Source organism: Nelumbo nucifera, chromosome 2, assembly GCF_055504915.1.
Source record: "Nelumbo nucifera cultivar China Antique chromosome 2, China Antique-T2T, whole genome shotgun sequence".
Classification (NCBI taxonomy): domain Eukaryota; kingdom Viridiplantae; phylum Streptophyta; class Magnoliopsida; order Proteales; family Nelumbonaceae; genus Nelumbo; species Nelumbo nucifera.
The window spans coordinates 12,153,876-12,168,851 of NC_142650.1; the positions used below are offsets into that span (position 1 = coordinate 12,153,876).

General features: G+C 38.7%; 2 protein-coding genes and 1 pseudogene across 3 annotated transcripts; 1 reads left to right on the top strand and 2 right to left on the bottom strand.

The window, feature by feature from the left end:
* Window positions 1–845: 845 nt before the first annotated feature.
* LOC104597354 (putative protein phosphatase 2C 73) lies at window positions 846–3,761 on the bottom strand. The gene is made up of 5 exons (XM_019197728.2): window positions 3,061–3,761; window positions 2,402–2,776; window positions 2,148–2,265; window positions 1,720–1,943; window positions 846–1,529 (listed from the first exon to the last, which is right to left on the bottom strand). The coding sequence occupies exons 1-5, from the start codon at window positions 3,265–3,267 to the stop codon at window positions 1,134–1,136; spliced, it is 1,320 nt and encodes a 439-aa protein (XP_019053273.1). The 5' UTR covers window positions 3,268–3,761; the 3' UTR covers window positions 846–1,133.
* Window positions 3,762–9,013: 5,252 nt separating this feature from the next.
* Window positions 9,014–10,099, top strand: LOC104597353 (replication factor C subunit 1 pseudogene; annotated as a pseudogene).
* Window positions 10,100–10,913: 814 nt separating this feature from the next.
* On the bottom strand, window positions 10,914–13,990 carry LOC104597352 (cation/H(+) antiporter 15-like). 2 transcript variants are annotated; one of them, XM_088898514.1, is made up of 3 exons: window positions 13,529–13,990; window positions 12,370–13,371; window positions 10,914–12,263 (listed from the first exon to the last, which is right to left on the bottom strand). In XM_088898514.1, exons 1-3 carry the CDS (start codon window positions 13,937–13,939, stop codon window positions 11,145–11,147), a joined length of 2,532 nt encoding a protein of 843 aa, XP_088754640.1. In that variant the 5' UTR covers window positions 13,940–13,990; the 3' UTR covers window positions 10,914–11,144. The 2 variants fall into 2 exon arrangements, with proteins under 2 accessions (XP_088754640.1, XP_019053264.2); XM_019197719.2 differs by having other exon boundaries at window positions 12,370–13,355; window positions 13,529–13,802.
* Between the last annotated feature and the right edge of the window lie 986 nt (window positions 13,991–14,976).

Genomic DNA, 14,976 nt, shown 5'->3' on the forward strand with positions numbered 1-14,976 from the left:
TTATTGGAATAAGCACTCATTCAATAAGCAATTATTTTTAACTTAAGCACTTCCAAACATAGCCTTAGAATTCGTTTTTCCCCTCTTATTTTCTACTTTGTTATCCATTCTTGATTTGAATCACTCTTCTCCTTGGTCGTATTCTTACCAATGTGCTCATGTTTTTTCTGTAGGAGTGGCTACATGACTAGAGTTCATTCCATGCCATGCTTTTGGAACACCTTTAAATCTATATTGACAAGATGAAGATCTACTAAATAGGTATTGCAAGTTCTTCTCTATTGTCGTTTCCACCTGCTTATCATTCTTACTAGTCTCTTGCATGAGCACCAAAGTTTTCTTTCCCTTATATTCGGATTTCTTTTCATTAGTCATCTCTAATGTTGCATCATCGACCTTCTTTGCGGAACCCTAAGCCTTTCTCTTTGTTTTTTTTTTTTTTTTTATTTGTACACTCCATTGTAGCATCGCCCATTTTGCAGCAGACTTCACAAATGGCAACAATCTTAGAATCTTTATTAAGGTTATCTGAAAGAATACTAATGGAGGGGACAATGTATTGGACTAAAAATTTAAAGGGGTTTTTAATGCAAATGAAAGTTTGGGGGTGTAACATGTAAGTGTCCCTACCCAAAATATAATATATAATTTTAAAGGAGGGCCTATTTGGGCCGGGCCTATTTAAATTTTAATAACATCGCAACCGGAACCTGCTCAAGTTGCACCCAAGGGTAAAAGACAAGAAAGAGTGAAAAACTTGGAAAACACTCACAAACCCAACTGGAACTAATTAAGGTGAGATTGGATCATCATCCATCTCTTTGGAAATGTGATGAGAGAGAGAGAGAAGAATCAGGAATGAGTTTATAACTCTATTGTTTTAAAATCAGCATCAATAAACTATTCTTACTTAAAAACCTTGGTAAATATACAATCTTAACATCAATGAGAAAACTGAAGTGAAGTGTCATTATTCATTTCACTATTGTATATAAATATTTTCTCCAAATTTCTATTTTGAGTATGACTCCATTGAGGTAGGTCTCTATGAAGAAGACCATGTTTAGCAGCAGGAGAGTGGAAAGCGTATTATATATTGAGCTTCTGCTACATGATTTGAACAAGAGAAGAAATCAAATTTTCTCATCCAGCACTCGAGGAAGCTTCAATATAGAATTATTTCTAGAAAAGCCTTTAATAGCAGTCCACTCCTCCTTTGGTGTTGCAGTGGTTGTATCCTCCGAGGTTTCATGGGCTCCATCAACCAGACCGACTATTTTAACACTTGGAGAAATGTCCAATCTTCTGTTACGACTCTCATTGTTCATCAAAACCGGCGTGGTTTTGGTAAATGAGGACTGCTGCTTCAGGAATAGGCATACAACTGCACAATCGTCAACCTTTGAATTTGGGTATTTATTTTCCCAAGCTTGACAAGCATGATTCACTAATAACTTGGCTGCCATGCATCTCTTTTGTGCCGATGCAACAATCTCCACCACCTCCTCATTTGATAATACATCCCATACCTGAACAACCCACAATTTCTCATCAAGAGGTACTTGATTAATTAATGCGTATGTATATAATTAATTAATGCTTATGTATATAACCAGCTTCATGCATGCCAAATCAACCTAATCTCTCTCTCCATAATCCATAATCCATATATAATATTGCTTTTGGGTGTTTCTGTTTGTATTGTTCTTACGTACGTACCCCATCAGTCGCCATGACAACGAATTCATCCTTGTCAGTAATCTTTCTATAAGAAACCTGTGGGGTAGAAATGAGGCCAAAATCTTTCAAGCAGAAATCAGCAAAAGCCCTCGCCATGGCAAGACCAGGATAATCTTCGTCAGGCACCCAAACTCTATACACATCGCGCTCATCCTCCATGGCAAAAACTCTCCCTCCACACCTCCTTATCCTTTCAGCTTCACCTAATTAAATTACATGGATCGAAATTAAAGGGAACAAAAGAGAACAACATATACAGAAGAAGGGAGAGAAGAGTTAGTGAGAGAAATTGATGATTTATTGCACACCCAATTCCTTCTCCAAGGAGAGAGATGGATGGATCAAGTACGTAATAACATATATATATATATTAATTATATATTATTGTCCCTAGAGAAACCGCCTACTTGGAATATTTGGCTTTAAATCGACCGTGAGTTGGATGGGAACGAGCTGATTTTTGTTGTCTATGGTGCAAAGCACTGCACGAGAATCCCCCAAATTAGCGATTATCAAGTGTTCCCCCTACGGACACAAATTCAAAGGAATTATTAGACAAGTAATCAGAAACCTGGCCTCAATTAGCAGCAATTATATTGCAAGGATTATACCCATGCATACCAGTTGATTGCATCCATCCTGCGTAAAGTCGTAAACCTACCTTTTTGAGTACGGTTACTGCTGTTGTACCACTGCAATAGGACTCGATAGTTGAGTCTTGCCTCAGTTCTTCATCCATGTCCTCGAATGCCTTGACAAAACAGGTTTTCAACGAACACAAGGATCGATTATGATCACTTTCACCACCATCCTTGTCTTGGCTGTTCGCCTCATCGTTACTGTAATGGCCGACATCGTCGGAAGAGGCGTCATTGCCATCCTCTTTATGATCATATTCACCCAGTTTCCATGATTTCAATCTGGAAGAAAGCTTTGAAGGTAGAGCATCTCGTACGCAGCCTGCAACCTTGTGACCATAGGGACCATGACCGTCAAACACAGCGCAGAAGATTAGGTCTTTCTCTCCGGCAAAGTCCTGAATTTATTTATATTTTGTTCCCGAAAAAAACGAAACAAGAAGCTAAGAGAATCAGAAAATCATCAACGAGAGATCATTGCTCAGTGCTCACAAAATTAACCAACCAGCGAAAGAAAGAATTCTCAGGAACTGAGAAATTAATGCAGGGTCAACATTAATGTCATTTACGAACAGCATCAACGTCAAACTCAGAAAAAAACGAAACGAAAAATTAAACCAAATCAAGAACGACCTTAATTCCACCGTTTAATTTTGTTTTGTGAATTCATTATTTACCTTACCTCCCAAATGGTCATGGCGTCTTGGTTAATCCCTTTTCTTCCCTTTTGTGTGAACATGGATGCAAACTCGCAAGACCCCCGTAACATAACACGGGACCCGAAATCTCCTTCACGTCTACCATTCTCCTTCTCGTCATCGTCGTGTTCCTCCTCCTGCTGCACCATGTATCCTTCAAATTTCCTATTCATACTACAACAAGCTCCCATCTTAATTTGAATTTTCACTTTCTATAGGTATAAGACGAATTACAAGAGTCAGGAGCAAACCCACCAATCTCCGATCAATATCCAATGCCCACCAAATATTCTTGAAATCAGGTGGCAACAGGAAAATATAGATTTCTGGCGTCCCACAAAGCGATATGCCTGATTATCCGAGGCGATGGCTTGGATTCAAAGAAACAGAGAAGAAGCAATAATTATTCACAACCTTTGGCGTTTTAAAAGTTGGTTAATAATTCATGTCTTTCTGCTGATAAGAAAATAGAAACAAAGTAAATAAATAAAGGGAACCAATGGTGGTCTTCTCCTCTTTCTGTGTCTAGCTTGATTTCCCCCCCCTCTTATTCCATGACTGGAAATTTTCCATACTTTTAGCCAATAAAAAAGTCGAATCTCAGAAGAACTCCTTCAATGGTGAAAGAGTCAGGAAGAGGGAGAGATGCCGGAGAGAATCAAAACCACCGACCCAACGATGTTGCATAAAAGAGTTTAAAATTCCCGGTTACATGTACAAATTGGAAATTACTAAAATAATGTCCATGCTGGATTGGGATTGCGCCAGACTGTAGGATAAATTTTGATTTTATTAAGTTGGGAAAATGAAGCAGTACCGGCCGATTGATTCAACCAACTTTTTGATGAAATTGGTATATACCTCACAAATCACAAATAAAACTAAATATATTTATATTAAGCTATAATGAAGCGTGTCCTGATTAACCAACAACTACTTGAAGTTGCATTTTATATAGAAAATGAATATATTTATATTAAGCATTTATGGAAATTTGAATTGTTTTATTAATGCGTTTACAAAGTCGAGTAATTCGAATTGTTTTAGTTATCAAAATAAAGTCTAATTGTTTTGACAAATGGTTGATCATTTGAGTTATTTTTCTGATTCGAGCTTGACTCATTCGACTCTAGTTTTTAACACAATACTAATTTGCTTTCTCTCGGGAGGTTATCTGTGAAAATTCCATGAGTGGCTTCATTAACTATAAAATATTTTTATATTATAAGAAATGATTTGTCAACGAATAAATTAATTAAAATGGTAGGGGTACTGATAATGAAGTCTGACCAAATTAAATCTGCGTTTACTTGAAACCAGAATGGATTGAATGCTTGCGCGTGGACCACCCACCTCTATTAAGCAGATGTAAGAGATTATCTTGAAAGATAGTAGATGTAAGATATTTGAATTTACTTTTTGAAAACAAGTCAAATGTTGTAAGCCTGTAGCACTGCACCTGAATCTGGAATCCATTTTGGTTTAGCAAATGGAGTAGCAGATGGATGGATACTAACAATTTTCTCATCCCGCGGTTGAGATGGAATCTGTAGGTTGCTCGCACCTGCGGCAACTGCGGTCGCATTTCATCGGGCGACCACGAATGAAATGTGAACACGTTTTTATGGTCTGTTCCAAGTTTAAATTTAACGTTAATATTAATTATGGGAGGCAAATTAGCGGATTGGTTAAAATCATCAATCCTTGTTAAAGGGTCATAACCCACCGTAACCTTAACCTATCCTGACCCACTCATATTGACCCATTTAATGTGATGTTGGGTGATGTAGCATGACCTAGCAAGAAGGAGACATGTAGGCACGATCTGATCAAGGGATGACAACTCAGCCGAGCAAGCCTACTTTGCGACATTTGGAATTCGGGTATTCAACCACCTCGGCCCAAAACTCACATCGGTGTAGAGGCACCTCAAAACCCAATTCAGTTCAGGACTAAAGAATCGAAATTCCAACTCGGAGCTAATAGCCCGAATCGCTATATAACCGACTCCAAAGGCCTCTCCAATAGATCTCGAATTTCTCGAGATCACGATAAGCCAACGAATCCTGAATTTCCCGAGATCAAGATGAGAACTCGTCCCGGCTCCGCCAGAGTCGGAGGTAAAACGATAAGCCTTATCTACATATTGCTCTTCTTCAAAAACGGAACAAACCTAATCTCCACAACCCGGAGATCCCGGGGCTCTTTCGTAAGGCCCACGACTAATTCAGTATATAAAGACATGAAACCTCAAGGCAAAGGTATGCGTGATTACACTACTCACTAGCACTCAAGCTTTCAAACATTCAGCTCGCATTCACAACATAAATACTGACTTAAGCATCAAAGCGACCCCGTCGGGTTAACTACCCCGGGTTCTCTGAGCCACTGTTTTGCAGATTAATCCAGCTTGTTGCCCAATTGGAGTTTGGATCACCATCCAGCTAGGAACAGCCAAATCGTGCACCATCATAACCTATCAATATTGACCCTTAATCAGTTTCACCCATACTAACCCACCTATCTTCATCTACAAACACAAAAATGGGTCAAGACGGCGGCACGTATACCCAAAATAATAATCTTTGAGAGAATAATCTCTCTCAAGACTGCCATGTGACAAAAATGAGTCAGGTCAACTTGTATACCTGAAAATGCATAAATTGAAGATAAATGTAGAAAATAGAAGAAAAAATTGGAGAAAATGAAAAAAAAAATACAAACAATTCAGAACTTTTGCAGAAAAAAAAATCAGAAAATATTTAAAAAAAATCTAGAAAAATGCAGGAAATGCATGAAAAACACTACAGATTTGCAAAAGTTATGCAGAAAAGCACCAAAAATTGTAGAAAATGCAAAAACTTTCAGAAAATGTAGAAAATACCAGAAAATTACAAAAAATGCAGAAAAATACTAAAAATTTGCAAAAATGCAGAAGATAGTAAAAAAAATTGCAGAAAATGCAAAAAATGTATAACTTTTATAAAAGTGTTTTCACAAAAGTACTTCTATAAAAGTGATTTTGTAGGTGCTTTCACAAAAGTACTTCCGTAAAAGTACTTTCATAAAATGCTTTTATGCTTTCATAAAAGTACTTTCATAAAAGTGCTTTCGTGTAAAAGTGTTTTTATGCTTTCATAAAAGTGTTTTCATAAAAGTACTTTCATAAAAGTGCCTTCGTGTAAAAGTGTTTTTATGCTTTCATAAGTGTTTTTGTAAAAGTACTTTCATAAAGTGCTTTCATGTAAAAGTGCTTTTATAAAAGTACTTTCGTAAAAGTGCTTTCTTTAAAGTCCTTTTCATAATATTACTTTATAAAATTGCTTTTGTAAAATTGCATGTGAACACTAAAGTTAATAAAATCTATTTTATCACTTTTAGTTCGAAAATGACGTGGCATTGTGATTTGAAATTCTAATTAGATGTGAATGCGCTAAGAGGCTTGATTTTGAATCACTTTAATTGCTGCTTTTTTGAGATTTGGTAAGTATAGATAGAGCCAACTTTGACCCAACCCATCCTAACACTAATGAGTACCCTCGAGTATAGAGAGGCCTTGACCAACTAATAGATTGGGTGGGTCTCGATGGGTTCCAAGGTGGGTGGGTCAATTGGGTTGGGGTCAAGATTGCTAGACCTAATATTGATATAAGGGAGTGGACTCCGAGTCCCAAATTAAACCCATTAAGCAGGCATTTTGATTAACAGACCCCCTCCTCTCATCTCTCAGACTCTCACCATTGTTCACTGCAAACCCGTAGTAGGATTCCATTTTCATCTTCATCTCTCCCCTTTTTTAAGTTTCAGCTACAAACCTTATCCCATCATTTGCGGCAACTAGACTTGGCAAAAAGTTGACCCAACCTGCAAACCCAACCCAACACAAAAAAACAGGGTTAGGCTCTCATATTTAGCTACCTGAATGTGAGACTGACCCAACCCAACCCAACCAGGAAAAAACTGTGTTGGGTCATGGGCCAACCCACTGACCCGATTGCCAAGTCAAATTGAGACTATTTATGCATCGCTAGAAGTTTCCACTCTTTGTTTTTTTCTATTTAGTCTTTACTCTTTATTTTTTACTTTTTGAATTATTAAATGTTCAAGTTTTATTATTTATATTTGGAATTTTAAGGTTAATTCCTTTAATTTTGGCATTTTTCCTGTATTTTTCTTTATTATTTTAAATTTTAATTATTTTTGGGGATGACTTGAATTGACTTGTGAGTCAACCCTAATGCGAACAATTATGATTAGGGCCTAGCATTTAACAAGCCAACCCGGAATTCAACCCGACCCAAAATCAATCCAATTAACTGAAGTGTCTTGACCCAACCCATACAACCCAATTGCCAGGTCTAGCGGCAAAAATAGAATGTCAGTGAGCGTATCTCACACTGCCAGCGACCACCGACCGGAAGCCCGAAAAGAGACTCCAAGATTATTTTATATATGGTATTGGGATTCCCAAATGGGAGGTCAATCAAGCAAAACGGGGCTATTTGGGCTCTCCGGTCAATCTCGGGATGGGATTTTGGATTGGTGGAGTGAGCCTGCTCTCTAAGAGATGCCATCGTTGCTATTGTTGTGGTGTTGTCGGAAGCCCATCATATAAACATTAAAAAATAGGGAGAATGACTAATGAACCCAGTTCAGAATTCTTTAGCTCCACGTACAATGAGATGAATCCTGACCATGGATTGATGTCAAATCCACGGGTAGAATAGGGTTTATAAGGGGGGCTGTAATTTGAAATTCTGCAGTGAGTTGTAAAGTATTTTTCCTTAAAAAATACTTTAGCTTGTTTTTGAGCTCCACTATCCATTGGTTCCATTGGTTCTCCTTCTTTCCCCCTGCCTTCTTTGAGCTACAAATCCCATACCATTCTCACACTGCATTTTTCTTCTTTTCCCCCTTCTCTAAGCTACAAACCTCTCCCCCATTCCCACTCTGCGTTCTCATTCTTTTCTCCCTTCTCTAAGCTACAAACCCCACCCTTATTCTCCACTCTACCATCTACACCAATGCTGACAATAGTGTATGTTGCAGTGGTCACTACAAATCGCATGAGCCCACCCCGTTTGTCTTTTTTATCTTCTTTCTTCTTCTTCTTCAATGTCGATCTATTGCAATCACACCAACTGGAGCAACTTCATATACTTCACTCCGTCGATTTTGGTCTGAATCCCTTCAAACAATTACTACACGTTGATGAATTTACTTCTTTGCATTTTTCTAGTTGACACTTCTGTAAACACCACAGTGGTGTTACCCAGTGATGGGATTTGACAGAGACAACCATCTGTTGCAAATCAATTGCATTTTTTAGACAGATCCTGAGGGTTGTATGAATAAGATGATGGTGATCTTGTTTTCAACATATTTTGATTAGATTATGTAGAGATTAATGATAGGATCTAGAGAAATGAGGTGTTCTACAAACCAGCACTTGATTATCCCTTCTAAATTTTCATGGAATCCATTAAAAATCTCTTATACTTATCCTTAGGGTTTCTCAAATAGTTGTTGTCGGCATTGGGATTATTGACGGAGTGGAGAATAGGGTGGGGTTTGTATATCAGAGAAGGGGAAAGAAGGGGAAGAGAAGACGAATGGAGTGGGCTTGATTCAGAAAAGGTGGTTGCGGATGTGAGTTCGTTGGTCATGGATTAGATATTAATTTTATTTTCTGGTTTCATGATTAATAACAATAATTAGAAACACGCTCAATTTTTTATAAATTAATTTTCTATAGTTTTATCTATTTATTACATCATGGATTGACTCATTTCAACTAGAAGATTCAATGTGCCAATTTAATACCCGAACTTTAAAATGCGACAATATAGTACCTGAACTTTTGAAATACACAATCTAGTACCTACCATTAATGAACCGTCCGTGTATATCACATGATCTCATGTAAAACTTTTGAAAATGTCAAAACTATCCTTGGAAATAAAACATACCGGTCATCATCTTCTTTCTCAAGAAAATGAAACAAAGCCCAAGCTCTCAACAGTCCAGATTTCCAAGATACCTATCATCTGTATCTGTAATGATCGCTATAGTAAGAAGCTAAAAAACCTTGTCAACTATTGTAGTATTGTTTGATTCTTACTTTCTAGAAATAGATTTTTTTTGGACTTCAAGTTAATGAGATTGTACTTGAAGAACTTGCAGAGAGAGAGAGAAAGAGAATTAATGTAGATATGTGAATGACACTAAATCAGTTGCAGTATATGAGCCTCTCAATGTCTACTATCAAATACGATGACATAAGAAACGGTCTTCTTAATAGTTTAAAGGATGAAGACATTTCACCCTTTACTTTCGTTGATAAGCTATTTGGCTTTAATGGGGAGAAGTTGAGAATGGATGAGAGAATTGACTTAAGCATGAGCGACCCGGATCTAGTCTCTCTTATTATTCAGGAAAATTACATCAATTATGTACCTAGCTTTGCAGGTAAGGATGATATTGGGATCAACAGAATGAACTTCCTTGCACGTGCTGCAGAGTCTATTGCAAATGGCGATATAATCAATGTTCAAATTATAAGATACCAACAGTGGCAACTCTCCCAAACTAGCTGCTTTGCATCTTGCATAATCCCTGCTGCTTTGCGCTACATGGGAGAACAGAGTCCCTTGAATAGATTTGGTGGGTGGCTTGGAAAGAATTCTATAGTGGGAGACAATTGAGGCCTTTGGAAGATGTGCATGCTCATCTTCTTGCATTTCGTGATACAATTTTGATAGGGAAACCTTGTGAGTTGATTACTTCACTCTTCTTCTAAAACGATTAACTGAACCTCTTTAGACACTTTCTAAGGCTGAAGCAGTTCAGAATGCTGTTGAGTTAATGGATGCCTACTCTATAAATCAGGACGACTTGGACACAATTGTGGAATACAAAAGTTCCCTGAAACCCATTAAGAACAGAAACAGAGTTTCTGGTCAGCTTAAACGGCAATTTCTGCTCATGGGTGTAGTCGTCGGTCTTCACGTCCCTTCGATGTAAGCGTCTGACGGTCTGAACTTGACTCAGCGGAAGAGAGAGTTTGGCTTTGCCTTTGCTTCTTTTGTCAAACCATGTCATGTGAAAAGGATAATAAGAGAAACTGTAATACAAAATTTCAATGTTTTAAAAAACTACCCAGAATCGGAGCCCTTCTGGCCACCGGTTTCTGGGTTTCTGGGTGACTGTTCAACTGTCTGTAGGTGCTCAGCCTTCCTCTCTATAATTGTTGCAGGCTATAGTCTTGCAGATTGCAGATGGTTAACAAAGAAAATTAGATGACACTTAAAGGGTATTTATGTCTTTTTCATGACACTTAAGGGATGGTTAATAGCATTTTCTAGATTGTCGCATTTTTAAAATTTGAGTACTAGATTGTAGCATTTTAAAGTTTGGGTACTAAATTGACACTCAACCTAAAATATAGGATACCTATCAAAAATTTTTCTTTTTTAAACTTCAAATGCAGGTCCAATTCAACTTTATTTTTGAGCCATTATAATTTTGTCAAGCACATGGCGCCCTTTGTTATTTACAAATATGGGCGCATATAATATATATATATATATATATATATATATATAATCAACTTTATTGTGTTTGATTGAAGATACAATTAAATTAGTTGAAGGCTATTTTAAATTTTAAATCCATCATCAGTCTGAGAGGTGGCGCATCGATCCAATCCATTCTATACATGCAGAATTGATAGAGGTAGGCTATTAGCAAGAGAATGTGAGTGAATTAAGAAGATGCGTGTATACGTTGGAAACATTAAAACATGAATGAATGGATGGATGGATGGATGATATCTCATGCAAATTAATAAAGAAAGCTTGCTAGCTAGCTACCGTATACATCTCATGCATCTTTAACATCACACATTACATTAGATTAGTCATAGGGTGGGTGATCGAGTAACAAATAAATAGAGTTTCAGTTTCTAGACTAGAACAACTAATTAATTTGTTGGTAATTATATACAGGGCCTAATTTTAATTAATTGTTGCCTGCAGCATTCTACGATGACGAGCCAAGCTGATCTAAATTAACCTGCTTGGTGTTGCCACACCAAGACTGAAAATCGGCCATCTGTATCGGATGAAGCAAGTACGTCCCCTATCACACCTAGCTCTGGGAATTCAGACCATTCTCCAATCCCGGCCATGATCTGGGATTCCATGGTGTGGCGCCTTCCCACCAATATAAGGTCAGAGCTAGTGTGAATGGATCGAATAATCTTCACCATCTGCTCTTCGTCTTCCACCACCTCTTCTCTGAAGAAAACATTTTTACAATGGGAGGTGGTTGATTTAAAATTGGTGATGGCTGCGGTGTCAAATTTGACGTTCCAATCGTTGGGATTAGAACAGTCGGAGAGGATCAACTGTGTGACTTGGAGGGAAGCTGTGGTTGGACCTTCCACCATCCGGGAAGCATGTAGCAATGCTCCTCGGTCGTCTGCACCACCCAAAAAGATGACAGCCACACGAAGTGAGAGTTGCTCCAGTGACATGGCGGTGGTGGAGGCAGCAAAGAGACCACGATCAATAATAAGGCCGACGGAGCAAGGTGCAGTTGCGAGGACATTGAGATTGAGGTTCCTCACAGCTGCACCAAAGGCGGCAGAGCCTGAAGCCTGCTGCAGTGTGCCACCGATTTCACATGTTTTGTGGAAGGGAAGGATTATTAAGGAGATGTCCTCCTGGTGTGCAATCTTCCATATGTCATTGTGCATGAGTTCGCGTGGAGACATTGCACTGAAAGCTTGAAATGTGATGGCTCCACAGAGAGATCGCTCAAAGCAGTGAAATACATTGATGATGCGCTCCGAGGGAGATGGTTTGGGCTTCATGGAGGTAGTGTGGCAGAGGAGGACTGGTGATGCACGCCCAACCAGCTGGATAAGGTGTAGAGTACACACATGGATGGGCTTCCTTATACTGGGGTTTGATGCTTGTAACATCCTGATCATGATGGCAACGTTTTCATGGGTAAGGATGCATACCATAATGCGGATCTGTTTGTGGCGAGGGATGTTTCTTTGCCTCCTTATATCTGCATATTCGATTGAACGATTGTAGAACACTGTCGCGAACATCGGCATGAACGTTGCTGCCAAAGCCACTGACATAACCAGAACACTGAACAACCCTTCGTCCAGGATCTGTTCTAATTAACCCATCCAATTCCATCCATTAATATTATAATTTAAGGCCTATATATATATATATATATATAATTAAATTAATAATGTATTAATATGTATATACCTTCTCGTCCTTCCAAACATTGTAAATGGACATCTCGACGATGCCTTTGGAACTCATGATGAAACCAAGGCACAGCGCTTCTGTCAAGGGCGCCTTGAAATATAACAAAGACAGCGTTGCGGCCGTGAGCTTTCCAAAGTTGGCCGTAAGCATCACCAAGGCCAGCGCCCCTACGAACTTGAATCCTTGTATTTTATAGAAATTGGTCCTGAGGCCGCTGACGGTTAAGAAAAGCGGCAACATCAATCCAGAAACGAAGGATTCGAGCCTATCAACCAAAGCCGATCCCAGGGGTGGTCCATCTGGTACAGCCAATCCAAGAAGAAGAGGCCCCATATAAGCATTGTGCCCCATAATTATACTACAAAATGACGACATGAGCGCCACCACAAGGATGAATCTGATATATGCCTTCTTCACAGGTTTGCCTTCTGGTGTGTTCCTAACCACCCAAAGCATTATGGGCCGAATGACGAACACCACAAATATCAGATACCCCACATTCGCTGACAGCGCATATAGTAATATCCTCCTACTTATCCTGCCTAACTTGAGGTTGGTACTCACCATTGCAAAACTGACGTTGAATATGTCATTGATAATGGAGGAAGATAAGGCCAGCTGACCCATCTCCGTGTTGATGATCCTCAGATCCGTCAGCAGGGTAGCCACCACCGGAAAAGCAACGATAGACTCTGCCGCTCCTACAAAGGAGAGCGCCTTCCTCATATAGGAATCCATTGAGAAAGCTTTAGTTAAAACCACAGAGGATACCACCCCCAGAAAGGAGGGAACTATGATGGATAACAAACCCACCAGAACTGCCCTTCTCCCGGATGTCTTTATTATGCTTAAGTCCATTTTCACTCCCATGAGGAAGTGGAACAGCGCCAGACCCAGAGTACCTATTGTACTTAGCACCGGTATGCTTCTAAAAGGGAAAAGATTGTCTCGAAACCTCTTGAATCTCCCAAGACATGACGGACCTAATAGTATGCCACCCTAATTAAACATCAGCAAATTAACCAAAACATACTTTGCCCAAATAATAATTAATTAATTAACCAATTATATATCCAACACAGTGCAATCTTTACCTTCCCTTGAGATACGAGTTACGACTACGAGAGAGAGAGAGAGAGAGAGAGAGAGAACATACTATGATCTGTGAAACAATGGATGGTGGTCGAAGAGGCCTGAGGAGGAAATGAATGGTTCGCGTTACCATGAGCACGGTGACAATCTGTGCCGCCAGATTAGGCAATGAAAAGTGCAGAGGATTGTTGTCAACATTCCCCGTAACTCGATTATTTAACGTAGTCCATATACCCCCTGAAGAAATATGAAAAGGATCTATGCACAAGAAAGTCCTGTTTGATGTACGGGTCTCTATGGGAGCCCAATCTGAGCTACTTAACCATGCAGTTGCCATTGCCTTAATTCTTCCTCTCTGAGGTATATATATATAGAGAGAGAGAGATATCAGAGCAGAAAGACTGCAAGAGAAAATACAAACGTAAAGGGAAGGTCGACGAAGAGAGATGAGCGAACGAGGCACAGCCACCTTCATCCCTCAACCCCAAAGTCTGGGAGGGAGATGATTGGAAAGACCGGACGAGAAAATTTGGACTCCGTCAACCCCAAGATGTAGGGGTGCAAGTTTGGTGAGAATATCTGAATATACACAACAAGAACAAGAGCCCATTCAAATTTTAGCAAATTCTCAATCTAATGTCTAAACCGGTATATGGATATCGATACGGATAAGTTTACACCTCTATCAGGAATTCAGTATGCATGTCTCCGTGTATCAACTCAAAATATGTATTATTTTTTCTATTTTATTTAATTAATCATTTATCCACTTGTGTTTTGGAATATATGAATCTGAACGGATAATTTTATTAGTAATAAATGGGGAAAGAACATGAAGAAATATTGTTTTTGTTCTTAACTAATAAAATATTGAAACCACACAAAATGAGGTTATGTAAAGTTTAGGACTTTAGTGAACACTATCCTTAGTTGGTATTGAGAATTAAAATTATGCCTTTTTAGTAATTTCGCTAAATTAATATTTCGAAGTTTGGATGGCCAACGCCAGTGTTTTCTAATTGCCACTGACCTAAACGGTTGGACCGTTTGGCTCGAAAATCATCTAGGTAATTGGTTCTATTTCACCTTCAACTCATTCCTTGGCCAAAAACTATTGATTTGGTCAATAAACCATTGATTCAGATGGTTGAACCAATGATCCATTCAACAATTTATTCAGTTGAAATGGGCCATTTATTCAAATCGGACAATTGAGCCATTGACCCAAAAATCGATGACCAGAACAATTCTAATTCTGGGTCGGTTTTTAAAAACTTGGCCAAGGCTAACAAGGGAAACTTTTGATACCCCTCCCCCATAAATATATGCCAAATTGAATTTGAGCAATAGATTTTTTTTTTTCTTTTTATTTGTATTACGACTGTAGAAACTTATTGAGAGTAATCAAAAGGGGATCCCAAACTGGACCAACAAATCATTGAAGCCCACACACCGGCCAGGCCAGTGAGGAGGCAAGTTGACAAGGGAATGAGCCAATCTGTATCAATAGTT